We start from the raw sequence: 14,308 nt of genomic DNA on the forward strand, positions 1-14,308 counted from the left end.
TAAAATATATCGAAAATTATCTTTTTTAATTCTAATTAATTTTTAAGTCTAAATTAGATTAATAAATAGCTACAAATTTTAATTAATTGTCACAAGATTCATTTTTGTTGCAAATAGGATTGTAATATAAATTATATAAATATATAATTATATATTTATTAATAAAAAGTGTTCGGTATATCTGAATGTGAATAATATATTGAATGTGAATAATATAATAAATAAAACTAGTCTATTCTGATATATTTCGTAAAAAAAGCATTCACGATTTTTCATTTCATAATTCAATATGATTATAAGAAACAAGAGTCTTAAAAACTAGCTATGGATTGAACATATATCTATTATATGATATTAATTTTAAAGCCCATAAACATTTTGTTTTCGTATCAAATCAAGTGAAAAATTATAATAATGTTATAGGTATTTAAAATTATATAATAATATTTTTTATGTGCACATACACATTGTTGCAATTTTGTAATAGTTCGCTGGGCTTTGTATAACTCTGGTATATATATTACTTCTTTTATTATTCAATATAGTCCATTAATAATACATCACAAAGATGTAATTTAGAAGATGTAACTTAGTGAGCCCAGAGAAAAAATTAAATATGCACATTTTTATACTTTTGTTATCAATTTTTTTAGCTAATTAATTATAATAAAAGTACAATTTTATCATATCAATGCTAATTTCACCCACGAGTATTGCTTTTTTACTCGCAGAAGTAATCCAGAGTTAATTGCGCCAGCAGATCTATATCGCAATAGATAATTTCTAGTGAGGAATTAGGAAATAACAACATGTGTCTTCGAATGTAAATTAATTATTAAGTCGAAATAAATATACAATTGTTACATTTGCAAGGTAAAACGATGATCTCTTTCTGCTTGCACACATTCCGCTTTCCTTTATTTTGTTATAATTGATTCAATTGTTTCGATTTGGACGATAATACAGGAGGGATCGTTGATATCTTGATTATCGATTATGCTAAAAGGATTAACGAAACGGCATCGAGATACATATGAATTATCGGATCGAGATGAACACGTTCGGGAAGAAGTTGCGCTTGATTTCTAATAGGAAATTTTACGATTGTTATTTATCTTGATCAACCAGTATTAGATACATGATTGCTTTACTCTTTGCAATTAATATTTGATATAGCAAGGACGAATGTATACGCTAGGATCTCACGGATTCCGATTAGAAAACAAGCATTGAGAGAACTCTCGATTAAATGTACACACTATTTATTTAGAATGCATAATCATACGCTTAACATATCTGGCCTAAGGGAAATCACAATCGGCATTTTCGGTCCTTTCTATTTGTCTCTCTCTCTTTCTTTCTCTTTCTCTCTCTCTCCCTTTCTCTCGAACCTTGCACCGAATATAAATTACGAATTGATTTTATCAAGTGTATTTAGAGAATTATAGAGTCAACTATGTATATATTTATATATAAATGACTGGGTCGAGATATTCTTACGATGTACACACAACAAACTCACGTTTATTATCTCCTGACTCTCTCCGCTCTGTTTTACACGAGTATAAATAATAACATAATACCGACTTAGAAACTATTTTTGTTTCCCTTTCTCTCGCCTACAAGAATTACATCTACGAAACTTTGCGAATAAAAACTGCGAGAATTATCGAGATCGATTTTCTCTCTTTTCCCTCTCCGATTTTCACGCTAATTATTTTTACACGAGTTGCACATTGCCGATGATTCATTTTTTTTTTCACCGCGTCTCACCTTGCCCGATTCTATTTCAAAGATATTGGAAGTATAATTGTATACGAAATGAAGCTGAGTAATTATAAAAGTGTGCATATACGTGAATGTGATATTTTGGAAGATTTTCCATATAACACCTTGCCGATCATTTTGATACTATATATGATACATCTTATAAAAAAATTACCACGAGCTGATTGACATACGTATTACAAAGATCATGTATTCTTATGAATTATCGGATTTTGATGAAGCGTCTCGAAATAAAGAAGAGAAATGTCTCTTTACATACGTACGTTATGATATCAACATTGTTAGTAAAAGTGCGAAAAAGCAGCATTAATTGTCTATAAATAATAAAGGGATTTGATCGGGAAGATGTTAATCATAAGTGTAAATATTAATTTTCAATACAGGATATTAGGAATTTTAACGATGAACAAGATTCAACATCATCATACACAGAAATTGATTAATCCGCCCATTGTAATCCAATTCGGCATATTTGTATTATAATTACACAATTATGATTTATCATTAATACATAAGCAGATTCAATCATTTGGTTAAAAATGTAGTCGAATAGATAGAACGGATTCTTTTATGAGTCTCAGATGATTTTTTCACACAGGTAAATATCAGCGAATTCACGAACAATATCGTTTCTTCGGGAAAAATTTCTGTGTGTGAAATGATGTTCCTGACGCATTCATTGCCTTACAGAAACGGAAGTAGTGGACGCGAACACGGACAAATCAAACTCGTTTCCATGCAGAGCTTTGACTTAAACGAAACGCACGGGTGTCATAGCTCATTTTGATTTTTGCTACGAGACAGAGTCGCACGCACAAACAATCAACATCATAAAGTGCGGAGACTTGGCACCACGATCACGTATAACCGTGTGCGTCGTTCTTTTTCGGTAACGTAAACTAGACGAAGAAGCTCAAGTCTACGGAGACGAGGTCGACGTCGACGACCACCACGGTCACTGCAGCCTCGGTGACCAATATTGTGCCGCCATATCGGGCGCCGGTTGACCTGGTACCGCGATCGGCACACTCACGCCAGGTGATATTAGACCTGCAAGAGAATCCATTGTGACATTCTAATAAATTTGTAATAAATTTTTGTGGACAAATACTTTGCATGCAAAGAAATTCTCTTGCTAAATTGCTGGTTTTCTCGAGAAAAATTTACATACAATTTCGTGTGTTTATGTAATTGATTTAACACACACATATATGAAATTAATAAATGTTAGTAATGATAAGAGATAAAAGAAGGGTAACAGTAATCAGAGCATTCCTAAAATCTCGATTATCTTTTGAGATTCTGTGTGTGTATATATTATTCTATTTGTGTGTATTTGCCAAAAATATTATTTTATCATTTCACCATCAAATTAACCATTTAGAGATATAAGAGAAATAATAAACACAAAATCAGTGATAGCAATGACAATATAAAGACGTGCATTTAATTATATTTTCCTATGATAAAAATAATCTATTTTTAAAACACGCATACCGCGTTTTGCCAATATAAATTGCACATCACTCTACTAACACCTACAATCCATTAACTAGAAATAAGAAGCGTTCAGGCGGCTAATGTAGGCGATGTAGCCGAGTAGCTTTACGGACACCCCGTAAAACTAGATCGCATTTACTGAGATATAATGAGATGGGGAAATCTCTCACGGGATCGTTCGATCGGGGATACTTTGAGGGGCACCAAAGGGGCAGGGGAAGACAGAAGCGTGTATAATCCATTACCGGCGGGCTCGATAGCGTGTTATCCATGGTAGCCGTAGTAGTAGTCCATCGGCTAGAGTGCAAGCAGCGAATGCAGTGAGTGCGGTAGACACTCACCGGTCGAGCTGGCGTTCTGATTGTACTGATTGAGACCCGCCGCATGATAGGGCTGCGTGGGGCTGCAAGTGGGCCTAGCGCCGTAGCCTAGATGAAGGGGTTCGTAACTCGGCGGTCTCGCGACCCCGCACGAGTAGCCGTTGTCCCGTTGCTGGAGGCACGCGCCGGGACTCGGTCCGACAGTCATACCCACGGTCATGCCCATCGGACTCATACCACCCCCGGTGGACAGCGAGGACATGCTGCTCGTCGTGTGCTGGTTCTGCTGGCTGGCGCCCGACATCGTGAAGCTCGGCATTGACGTCATTGGGCTGTAATGCAAAGAAAAAGAATCACGCGATTGCGATTATTTCCTCTTCTATTGTCAAATATAAAAAGCTTTTTTTAACTATATGTCTTCCGATATCACTTTATCAAAGTAGTATCTGAATTAAATGCGTATTTATCTTGACAGTTTTCTCATTTTTCTTTTATTATATAATATATAATATAATATTTGAAATAAAATATATAAAAAATAAATATTTTTTATATAAAATATATAAAATATATAAAATATATAAAAAATAAAGATATAAAATATATTTATTATAATTATATATTTATTATTTGTGAAGGTAATTAATCGTACGTTATTTCAATGTGTGTATATTAAATAAGTAATTTGAAAATATTTGTATTTCCATAGAAAAAAACAAACGTTTGAATATTTCATGAACCGAAACACACTATTTGATTTTTTAATTTGTGCATATTTGAAATATGCTCACCACTGGATAACTGATTTTATCGCAGAAACAATCATCGATTTAATATCTCTATTTTGGATAGATTAATCTCGGTGAATTTTTTCGTATTTTATTCTCACCTGTATGAGTCGGGCATGCTGGGTATTCCAGGATATACAGCGGTGGGCGCAAATCCATGGTGTATTCTGGGGGGCGAGGGTGGTGCCTGCGGTGGTGGCTGGCCCCCGAGTATCCCCGAGGGTGGCGGCGGTGTCGGGTGGCCAGCACCCACTAGACTAACACCGGCAGTATGTTGCTGTTGCTGCTGCTGTTGCTGCTGCTGCGATGGCGGATTATCCCTCCGTTGCGTGCGTAATTTCTCCTCGCGCCGCCACTTGGCCCGCCGATTCGAAAACCAGACCTGAGTTAGTAAACGAGAAGACAGACGAAGATACAGATCAATCGCTAGGCTACGGATAACTTTTCGGTTGACAATCGTGGACGAAACGGCTCATTACATTTTAGACCTGTATATATGCGTATAAAAAATAATATCGTACTTTTGATACAAGTAATAAAAACACGAAGATTAAGAAATACCGCTACAACGAATACCGTTTTCTTTCAGAAACTGCCAACCAACTGCCAACACTATTCTTACAGCCACAAATATGACATCAGTATCATATTCGAGCATTAAAAGGTACAGCAAACTTTCATATAACAAGTGCCGAGAAATATATAATTATCAATGAAATATATAAAAATTCACCTTGTCCTATAATTCTTAAACGATGAATAGCTATTTTATATATATATATATATATATATATATATATATATATTAAATTTAAGACATTAAATGTTAAATAAGATGAAAAGTAACATTTAATACGTATATAATATTAGAAATCATTAGAAACTTGAAAAATTGTCATGTGGTTGTAAAGGTTGTAAAGGATATGACATCACGATATATTATACATAGATTTATATATAGATATTATATAGATTAAGTTATAATATTTATAAGAGTTATATGTTATTCATTTAAAAATAAAACTACTAAAATTAAATTAATTAATACTTAGGAGATCCGTTATATAATTATATTTTATATATATATATATATATATATATATATATAAAATATAATTATATAACGGATCTATATATAGGATATATATATAAAATATAATTATATAACGGATCTATATATAGGATATATATATATATATATATATATATATATATAAATGATTTTTATAACAATATAAAGATGGAATCAATGAGCTACAGTTTAGGATCGCGAACATTGCTTTCCAAATATTTTAGAAGGATTTTTTGTCGTATTCATATTGACACAAAACAATATTTATTACCTTTTCGTTTTTAATTACAAATCTTTAATTGTGACTTCATGAGCAATGACTTTTAGCGTTTTTCAAAATCTTATTTTTAAGTTGTTTTCAATAATAATTTTATAGCAAACATTAATATTTCTAATGTTTTATGAATCTATAATAATAATTTTATTTAAAATAATAAAAAAGAAATAAAAAATGACCCCATTATTCTACTATAGCTATACTATAGCTATGCAAGTATTCGACAAGGATATGCAATGTTGCGCCGAATAGTCACCTGTATTCGTGCCTCCGGTAGGCCGATCTTGCCGGCGAGTCTCTCTCTGGCGAACACGTCCGGATAGTGCGTCCTCTCGAACTCTTTCTCGAGGGCGTCGATTTGCTCGTTGCTGAAGCTCGTACGATTCCTCTGCAGCTTCCTCTTCAGACGTAAACGCGCCTGATCGTCATCGGCGCCGCCCGACACGCTGCCGGCGTTGCTGTTGTCACCCCCGCTGTTCGTCTCGTCCGAATGCGCGCCACCCTCGAGCTCGGTTACTGCAATGTATCGCACACCGTTATCAACGTCTGTTGCACCCCAAAAGCTACTTCTCTTTATATACTTTATATGAATTAAATATAGTATCGATTGAATATAATATGAATAATTTTCGAATTAAAAGAATTAACACAATTTTCTATTGGATAAAATATTAAATCCTATTGTTGATTTAATCTTTTTTAAAAAAATTTTGTGAAAAGGTGATGCAGATATATCTCTAAGAGAATTTTTGACATCCAACAGAATTTTAAATTGATGTATTAAATAATTTTTTATATATTTTTGATTTATCAAGTTTTAACCCGAATTGATCCATGAATAAATTGAACGTAAATTTTATATTTTCAGGACTTTAAAGAAATCAAAGTTACTAGTATTTAATATCGCGAATATATATATTACAAAACTATAACAATTAATGAATCTAGCTTACAGCTGGAATAGGAAAAATTCACTTCAAAAAATTCAAAGAAATTTTTATTCAAATTAAAATCCCTCCCCCATATTACTCGAAAAAATTACACATTCAGATTAATATATAATAATTTTTGTCAAAGTGTATATCGATAAAGACTATCTCTTTTCTAAATCTACTTGTGAGCAAGTTAAGCTTTTCAGGAATCGTTCTCGGTTATAACGGTGAAGGAAATCGGCGATGTATTATCAATGTCAGGATGTGTGATAACGTGTGCCACACGATTTGGGGTTTCGTTTACTCCTCCTTCCTCTCTCTCTCTCTCCCACTAGTTTTCTTATATCAATACCTACATGTGTTATATGCGCTCGCGTCTTTGTACGCGTATCTATTCGTGTGTACGTGTGTATACGTGTGGAGGCGCGTATGTGAAGGAACACGAGCGATATAGGCAGGCGTCGCCGGGTGAACCTTATCGTCGGTTTCTGGGTGAGCGCGTCGAGGCGTCACCGGGTTTGCTTCGACGACGATGAGGGGAACGGTGCGGAGATACAGGGTAGAGTGAGAAGAGAACGATGAAGGAGAACGCGCGGGGGATGAGGCTACAGGGTGCCCGATAAGACGGCGGGCGTCCCGACGCCAGTCGCCGGCCACCCCCCTCACGAGATACGCCACTGTCATTTCGCGACTACTACCACTCCGTTGGAGAGGCTCGAGTTGAAATCTGGCTCGATGTGACACGCGACTTGTCGCTGTTTTATCGAGATTTAATTATACATTCTATAAAATTAAAAAATTCTGTTTCATATAATATTATATATCAATAATTAGTAATAAGAAATTATAATTTTTTCAATTTTCTATTGATTGGTTTTATAGATAGGTAGAAAATAGTATATCTGTGTGTTTTATAATCTTTTCTTTTTACATAACATTTGATATAAGATTTAAAACAATATTGGAAATAATATTTCTAATAGGATTATTACAATAATTTTAACCATTGCATTTTTCTAATAGATATTTCCTATGTGTCCATACATATCATTTTCAAATTTAATTGAAAATATATTTTTAAATAATATTTTATTTAAATGCAAAATATATTATGTTTTCAATAATTTGCATTTAAAAAGTATTCACGATTGAATATCTATTAGTAGATTCTATTTCACATGTATTTTCGTTATAGATTAGTAAGAAATTATGTTAAAATATATTTCGGTGAAGGCAATTAATATTTAATTTATAAGATATATGTGTGTGATATTAATTTCTTGATACATTGTTATTTTGCGGTATAAAAAACGAATAATAAACTTAAAAACAATTTTAAACAAGTAGAAATCGCAGATACTAAAAATAGCTATTATGAGATGAGTATAGATATTATCGAATGATGTAGTGTATTACATTTTCCATATATGACGTCAGATTACGAGCGCCCGCAGATTCGGGGATAACGAAACCGTCTGTAATAATCATCGTAAGCGGCAAAATCCAAGATCCTCCCGATTCACCCTTTCGTTCCCTTCCCCACGTGATTCGCTCGAGGAAACTGGCAGACGGCCACGCTAGTAGCGGCGAAGTTCTCGCGGCTCGGTAGGGTTGGTTGCCTCGAACTTCCTCCCCCGCATGTTGAAGAGAATCGAGTGCGACGTTGGCGTACAAGTTCTCCGATCTTCGTCCTCCTTCTCCATCCCCCACCTACATCTTTCTCCTCATCCAGCCTCGGGTCGCTCCTTCGTAACCGTGTACTGCAAACGATATCTTTAGGGGCGGCCCTTCGTCAGTATCTACGGCGCGGGGTAAACGTTACGAGGGTGTCTTAAGCGGTAATTAAAACCGCCTTATCCTCCTTCCCTTCTACCTCTCCTCTCCCGCATCCGCCACATTTCCTTTCTCCTTTCGTCCTTCCGAGCCTTCCGGAACTTGTGGAGCAACTTCGAGTCTTTGCGGTTGCTGGATCTCGTCTTTATCATCACGGCCGAATCGCGCTACTGTTCATCGTTTCTACGCGTTTCTCTGCTCGCGAGTTTAACAGGGATGCGGAGCTCGACGCGAGCATCGAGTATTTAAGGGGAAGAGATTTGGAGCAAGTATTTGGTAAATTGGGATGAATTGACGAGGTAAAGCAGCAATCAAAAATTTGCACGCCATTTTCATAATATTTCATATATATTTACGATCCCCAGTGATAATATACTTTGATTAAAATTATTAGGGAACTTTTTTAATATCTTATTTTTTAAATAAAAATTGTTCGGGATAATCTTATTAAATGGAGATTAATCTGGAAGATACAAAATTTAGCAGATATACAATATGTAGCAGATATTACAATTTTTTTTAATATCACTGTTATATTAAAATCATTTTATAAATAAAAATTATTCATTTAAATTAAGTAACATTTTTCTTATATAATACTAGTGAATTCCTGTTAATGTATATCTTAATTGCATATAATAAAATTTCGAAATCGAAAAAAGGATTAATTTAATACATAAAGGGATTACATAAATTGTACATAAATTTTAGAGGATATATAAATTTAATTGAGATGATTTTTAATTAATATCTTTTTTCAATTTGGCTATTTTATTCTCTTTTTTAATACGTAAATTGATGCTTCAAATAATTGCATCTATTTGCATGCTTTAAAAGACTGAACTTTAAAGATGCTAAAAATGTTATAGTAGTAAATGTTATATATTTATGCTATTTTATGCGGTAGACAAATAAATATAAATAGATAGATAGATAGATAGAAATCTTCCCAAGGCACAAATCTCCGTGCTAAAGAACGTTTCGAAAGGCAGGAGCTAACGCGGGACCATTTTGCCCATGGAGGGGAATCCACGTCATCCAGGCAGCTTCTCGTTTCCCCCTGTCTCCCTTCGTTCTGGCCCCAACCAGATCATTCGCATCTTCCTTCAACGAATTATCCACCAACCGGGGCTGCCGCGCGTTCGAGCGTGATGGCGGAACTACGTCCGTAGTTTAAACTACCAACATCGTTCGGTATTTTTCCGATATTTTACATGTAACATTTTTGGTAATGTGTTTTGCATTCTTATACATTTAATATGGACTGAAAATATACAGCAGTTTTCAAGAGTTGAAATAAAATATATAAATATATAAAAATATATAAATATATAAATATATAAATATATAAATATATAAAAAATATATAAATCTTTTAAACACGAATTAAGAAACACAATGAAATTTTTACAATGTATTTTATATACAGAGTGTCCCAGTTATCTTTCAAAGACAGATTCCTGGGATCATCTGAAGACGATTTTTCCTCAACGAAAATGTCGAGGCACTAATAATTTTCGAATTACAAGTGATTGGAAATAAGGGGTTTTTCGTAAACTAAGCTTTGTAGAAATAAAATATTAACAAAACCACATTCTTTGATTAATTTTAAATAGAATTTACTTTAGTTGAGTTTTAATTTAAGACTTAATTGTAAAGATATATGATGAAAATCGGAAACTAACATGCAAAAAATGATGGCCTTCATTGACATTTTCGCTGAGGAAAAATTGTCTTCAAATGATCCAAAGAATTTGTCTTTGATGATAACTGGGACAGTATCCTGTATATAATTACAATAATTATATTTTTAATTAGTGTTTATTATAATTTAGAAATTATATAAATATTTGTTCTCTATAAATGTTTTGTTTTTCTGATAATTGTTCTGATAATGTCTCTCCGAAATATATCAGAGCCTAGAGAGAGTTATATACATAACAGATTATATTCATTTTATGTTAATTATCTTGTATTTTTTTATTTTCTAGGAAAGTATTGCTTCTCTTTTAGAGGATTCAAAAAAGGATTTCCATCATGAAACAAGCGTCAGTTTTTTTATTCAAAAACATGGAACCGATCATTTGCGTCGCGTCTTCAAGTCGTATAGAGTCGAGTGTGCAATTGACGAGAACACGAGAAAAGGGACATTTATTAATGTCGATAATGGACTTGGTGGTGCACTTAGCTAAACGTTTTAAAGACCACGTCAAGAGAGCGATATTGTGCCCGAACGTGCGCGGCCGCGACAATGCCTATTGCGAATGCCTATTACGAGCTTTCATTGTGGCATTTGTATCGGTAGTTTATTTTCAATCGTCGCGCGAGATCGGTCCGGGAAAAGGATCGTCAAGCGCAGCCACAGCAAGAATAACAAGAGCGGAGAAACAAAGGATCCTCGGAGAGGGAGAAACGATTTGAACGCGAGAGAAAGAGGAAAGAATGGCGAGAAACTCTCTCTTTCTCTCTCCCTCTCTCTCACTCGAAAGTTTCTGTTGTACCTACGTGCCCTCCTAACTCGACCACGAGAAGTCACTCGAATGAGAAATAAAAAGTAAAAAGAGGAAAGAAAAACACACTCGGCAGAGGAGGACGCTTCCGATCTACTTCTCTCTCCTCTTCCTCTTTTACCGGTCCACATGGGCTATTGCGAATTGAAATTCATGCGTCACGAGGGTTGCGACTCGATGGTCGAAGGAAACAATGCTACACTTACGCATAGATGAAACTTTACGCATAGGGTAAACGGCACGTGGTCCACTCGATCTTCGCCGTTGAGCGACCAAGAGAGGCACGATCCCTCCTTCAGTCCTCTTGGATGACGAACGATAGTGGCGAACGCAAAGTGGCAAGCGCGAAGTGGCCAACTTTCCGACCGCGAGCTTCGTCGAGGCGTGATTAACGCGGCTTCGGCTTTCGTCTGGGAAGAGAAACGTTTTGCGGCTCGTGCTACGAGAGATCGAGCTCTCGAGATACTGCAATGAACATGATCGGCATACGCGAGAAACACAATATATACACATGTAAGCACACGTTTCTTTCATATATTCATTCGCCCTTAAATTAGATTTTGAATCTACTTGATAATAAAGTTCACTTCGAATGGCTTATAATTTATACAAATTCAGGATAGAATTTTATTTATAATTATAAAAATTTATGATTAATATAATATAATTTACAATTTCCTCTTATTTAGTTTAATTATATGCAATTTTGAGATATATATTCTGTACATTCTAATACATGTTATATGTATTTTAATTTTCTCTTTAAATGCTTTCCAAATTCTACAATCTATAACATATAAACGAGCTTAAAGAAATTAATGCTGAGTTAAGAATAAAAAAGAGAAATTTCTTTTCCAACTAAGTTCTTATTTTCCGACTACTTAAATAATGAATAATATAAAAATTTAATAAAATAATATTATATTTTTACATAATACGAATTAAAAAAACATCCCCATAAATTTCCCTTTAACAATTTTAATTTCTTAACACATAATAAACAAGAGAATCTTTAATATTAATAAAATTATAAACCACAGATCTCTTTCTCATCTCACAATCCCACAAACTAGTTTTGCATGAAAGATGCCAATCCTGAACCGACACTTCGACTAAAACGTCGAGCTTGTAAACGACATTTTACGGCTGCTAAGGCTAAACATACGAGACCGGAGGGACTCGTGGAAGGAGGGAAGCCTCGAGTAAAAGAAGACCAGATGCATTCCGCGTCGAATGGCATCAGAATGGCAGCGATGATACAGATGTTATGCGTGCGCGCGCGCGATGTTCATTCAGACGAACAAGAGTCAACGTCGGCACGGAAAGTCTGACGGCCATTATTATTAGGGGGCCAGCTAATAACGCGTAATGCCAACCGCGGCCGCCCTTTTTTCGTGCATTTTTATTAGCGTTCCTACCCTCCTCGACAGAGAGTAGCGTTTCCCCTCGTTACGTGTGCGATACCATAGGTGCGCGATGTACGCGAAGGCAGAAGACAACAGATCGGGGCACCACCCGTTTCGGTGTGACACCTCGCACCCCTCGGGATGACGATTATCGTTTTTAACCCGACTAGAAAAGCCAGTCGGCGACAATGGCCGGCCATGATGCGTTAGCAACGGCCATCCAGATGTCGTAAAAATGGCGCAAAGAGGGCGGGGATGATAGGATGACACGGATAAAATATAATGTAGAAATATGTGAATAAACAATTCGAATCTAGCATTTATCAAAATGACATAAAATGCAACTTAAACTAAAACTGTAATATAAATAGAAAATTTCAATATGATTGCTTGATTGACATTTTATATTAATACTTCAACTCAATTGAAATATGTATTTTAATTCCAGTATAAAGTAAAAAATATATAATAAAAGATAATAAAATTATTTTATTTTATATTTTATATATTAATAATTAATAATTAATATTACATTCAAAGTACTTTAGATTAGTTATGATTAGAAGTGAAATTTTTGTTAATATGGAAATTCGATAAAACTCGGAATATGTAACTGATTTTATTGTAGAAAAACTTCGACGTGAATGCTTAGTTGATCGTATATATATTTTATATTAATACTTTAACTCAAATGAAATATTTTAATTCCAGCATAAGTAAAAAATGTAATAAAGATAATAAAATTATTTTATTTTATACTCATATATCGCGTTAAAATTATTAATTTGACAAATTAATATTCCATATCTCTCCAAAATATCTTAATTTAATTATGATTAAAGCGTAGCGGAATGGAATTTATTTATACGGAAATCCGATAAAATTCGGGATATGCGATTGATTTTACCGTAAAAAATTTGAAAAATCTATAAAAGATCATTTCTGGATAAAAGCAAAGAGAGTTCTCTCTCTCTCTCTCTCTGTCTCCCTCTCTCTTGCTGCGAAATTGCGTATCGTATCGTTCAAGAGCGGATAAGAGTAAGAGGTATAATCCGCTCCGACCTAGTGCCTAATCCTATGTACAAATTATTGGATTTCCCGTCCCTTAATACTAAATATGCCACGCGCGCCAAACTTTCTAACGTGAATCCACCGAAAATGTATCTCGTGGATTAGGGACCATTTTCCAAGTGAGACGCTAAATGTTGTGTATAATAATGAAATTAAATTATTCGCAGGAAAGAAGATAGGAATAATAAAATATTCGATACATCACTTCGATTTTTGCTTAAACAGTAAAAAAATGCAAATTATATTATCTGCTTATTTACATTATTCACTTCGTATAAGATCTTTTATGAGACGTTTAATTTTATGGATCTCTATTATAGTACCTCTCTGATTTTTAAATGATGTCGAATAAAATTTATTATATTCAGATTTCCTCCCTTGTCATCAACATAATATTCTTAAATTTAATACAGACACACGTATCGATTTATATATTTGTCAATTGGGAAATGATTATAAGAATGATGGGAAAGGGAAAGCGCCATGGGATTATAATGTACCCCATGGCTGATAAACTGCGATCGAAAATTAATGCGACGTTCCAAGTTAAATTGAGCAGTACAGGTGATCTTCCTCCTTCGTTCAACTTGCTCAACCGATGCTGAATGATTAACAACGTTTGAATAATTCGATGTAGGACCGTGACGAACTCCGTCGCGTTGTGTAAAATTGTATTCAAAAGAGTTAATACATTCACTGACTCGTCGATGACGCGCGGGGAACAACGGTGAACGAGTTCCGGAATAGCGGGCGCTTTCCAGCCGTGTTAAATGGCTGGAAAGAAACGAGGTGTCGACCCCGGGCTGGATTA

General features: G+C 34.6%; 1 protein-coding gene across 5 annotated transcripts in view; it reads right to left on the reverse strand.

Moving 5' to 3' along the window:
• Window positions 1–817: 817 nt before the first annotated feature.
• LOC105250098 (paired box protein Pax-6) overlaps window positions 818–14,308 on the reverse strand; it is an 81,443-nt gene continuing 67,952 nt past the window's right edge. For 3 of the 5 annotated variants that reach the window (XM_011256021.3, XM_025414466.1, XM_025414467.1), the window contains exons 7-10: window positions 6,002–6,261; window positions 4,498–4,778; window positions 3,630–3,940; window positions 818–2,838 (exon numbers count right to left, since the gene is read on the reverse strand). In XM_011256021.3, the coding sequence (XP_011254323.3) occupies window positions 2,744–2,838; window positions 3,630–3,940; window positions 4,498–4,778; window positions 6,002–6,261 (947 nt within the window). In that variant the 3' untranslated portion in view covers window positions 818–2,743. Of the gene's footprint in view, window positions 2,839–3,533; window positions 3,941–4,497; window positions 4,779–6,001; window positions 6,262–14,308 lie in introns of all 5 variants that reach the window. The other 2 variants (XR_003123621.1, XM_025414469.1) reach the window with 2 other exon arrangements.

The sequence above is a fragment of the Camponotus floridanus genome, unplaced genomic scaffold (genome assembly GCF_003227725.1).
Source record: "Camponotus floridanus strain SB8 unplaced genomic scaffold, Cflo_v7.5 scaffold80, whole genome shotgun sequence".
NCBI classification, from domain to species: Eukaryota; Metazoa; Arthropoda; class Insecta; order Hymenoptera; family Formicidae; genus Camponotus; species Camponotus floridanus.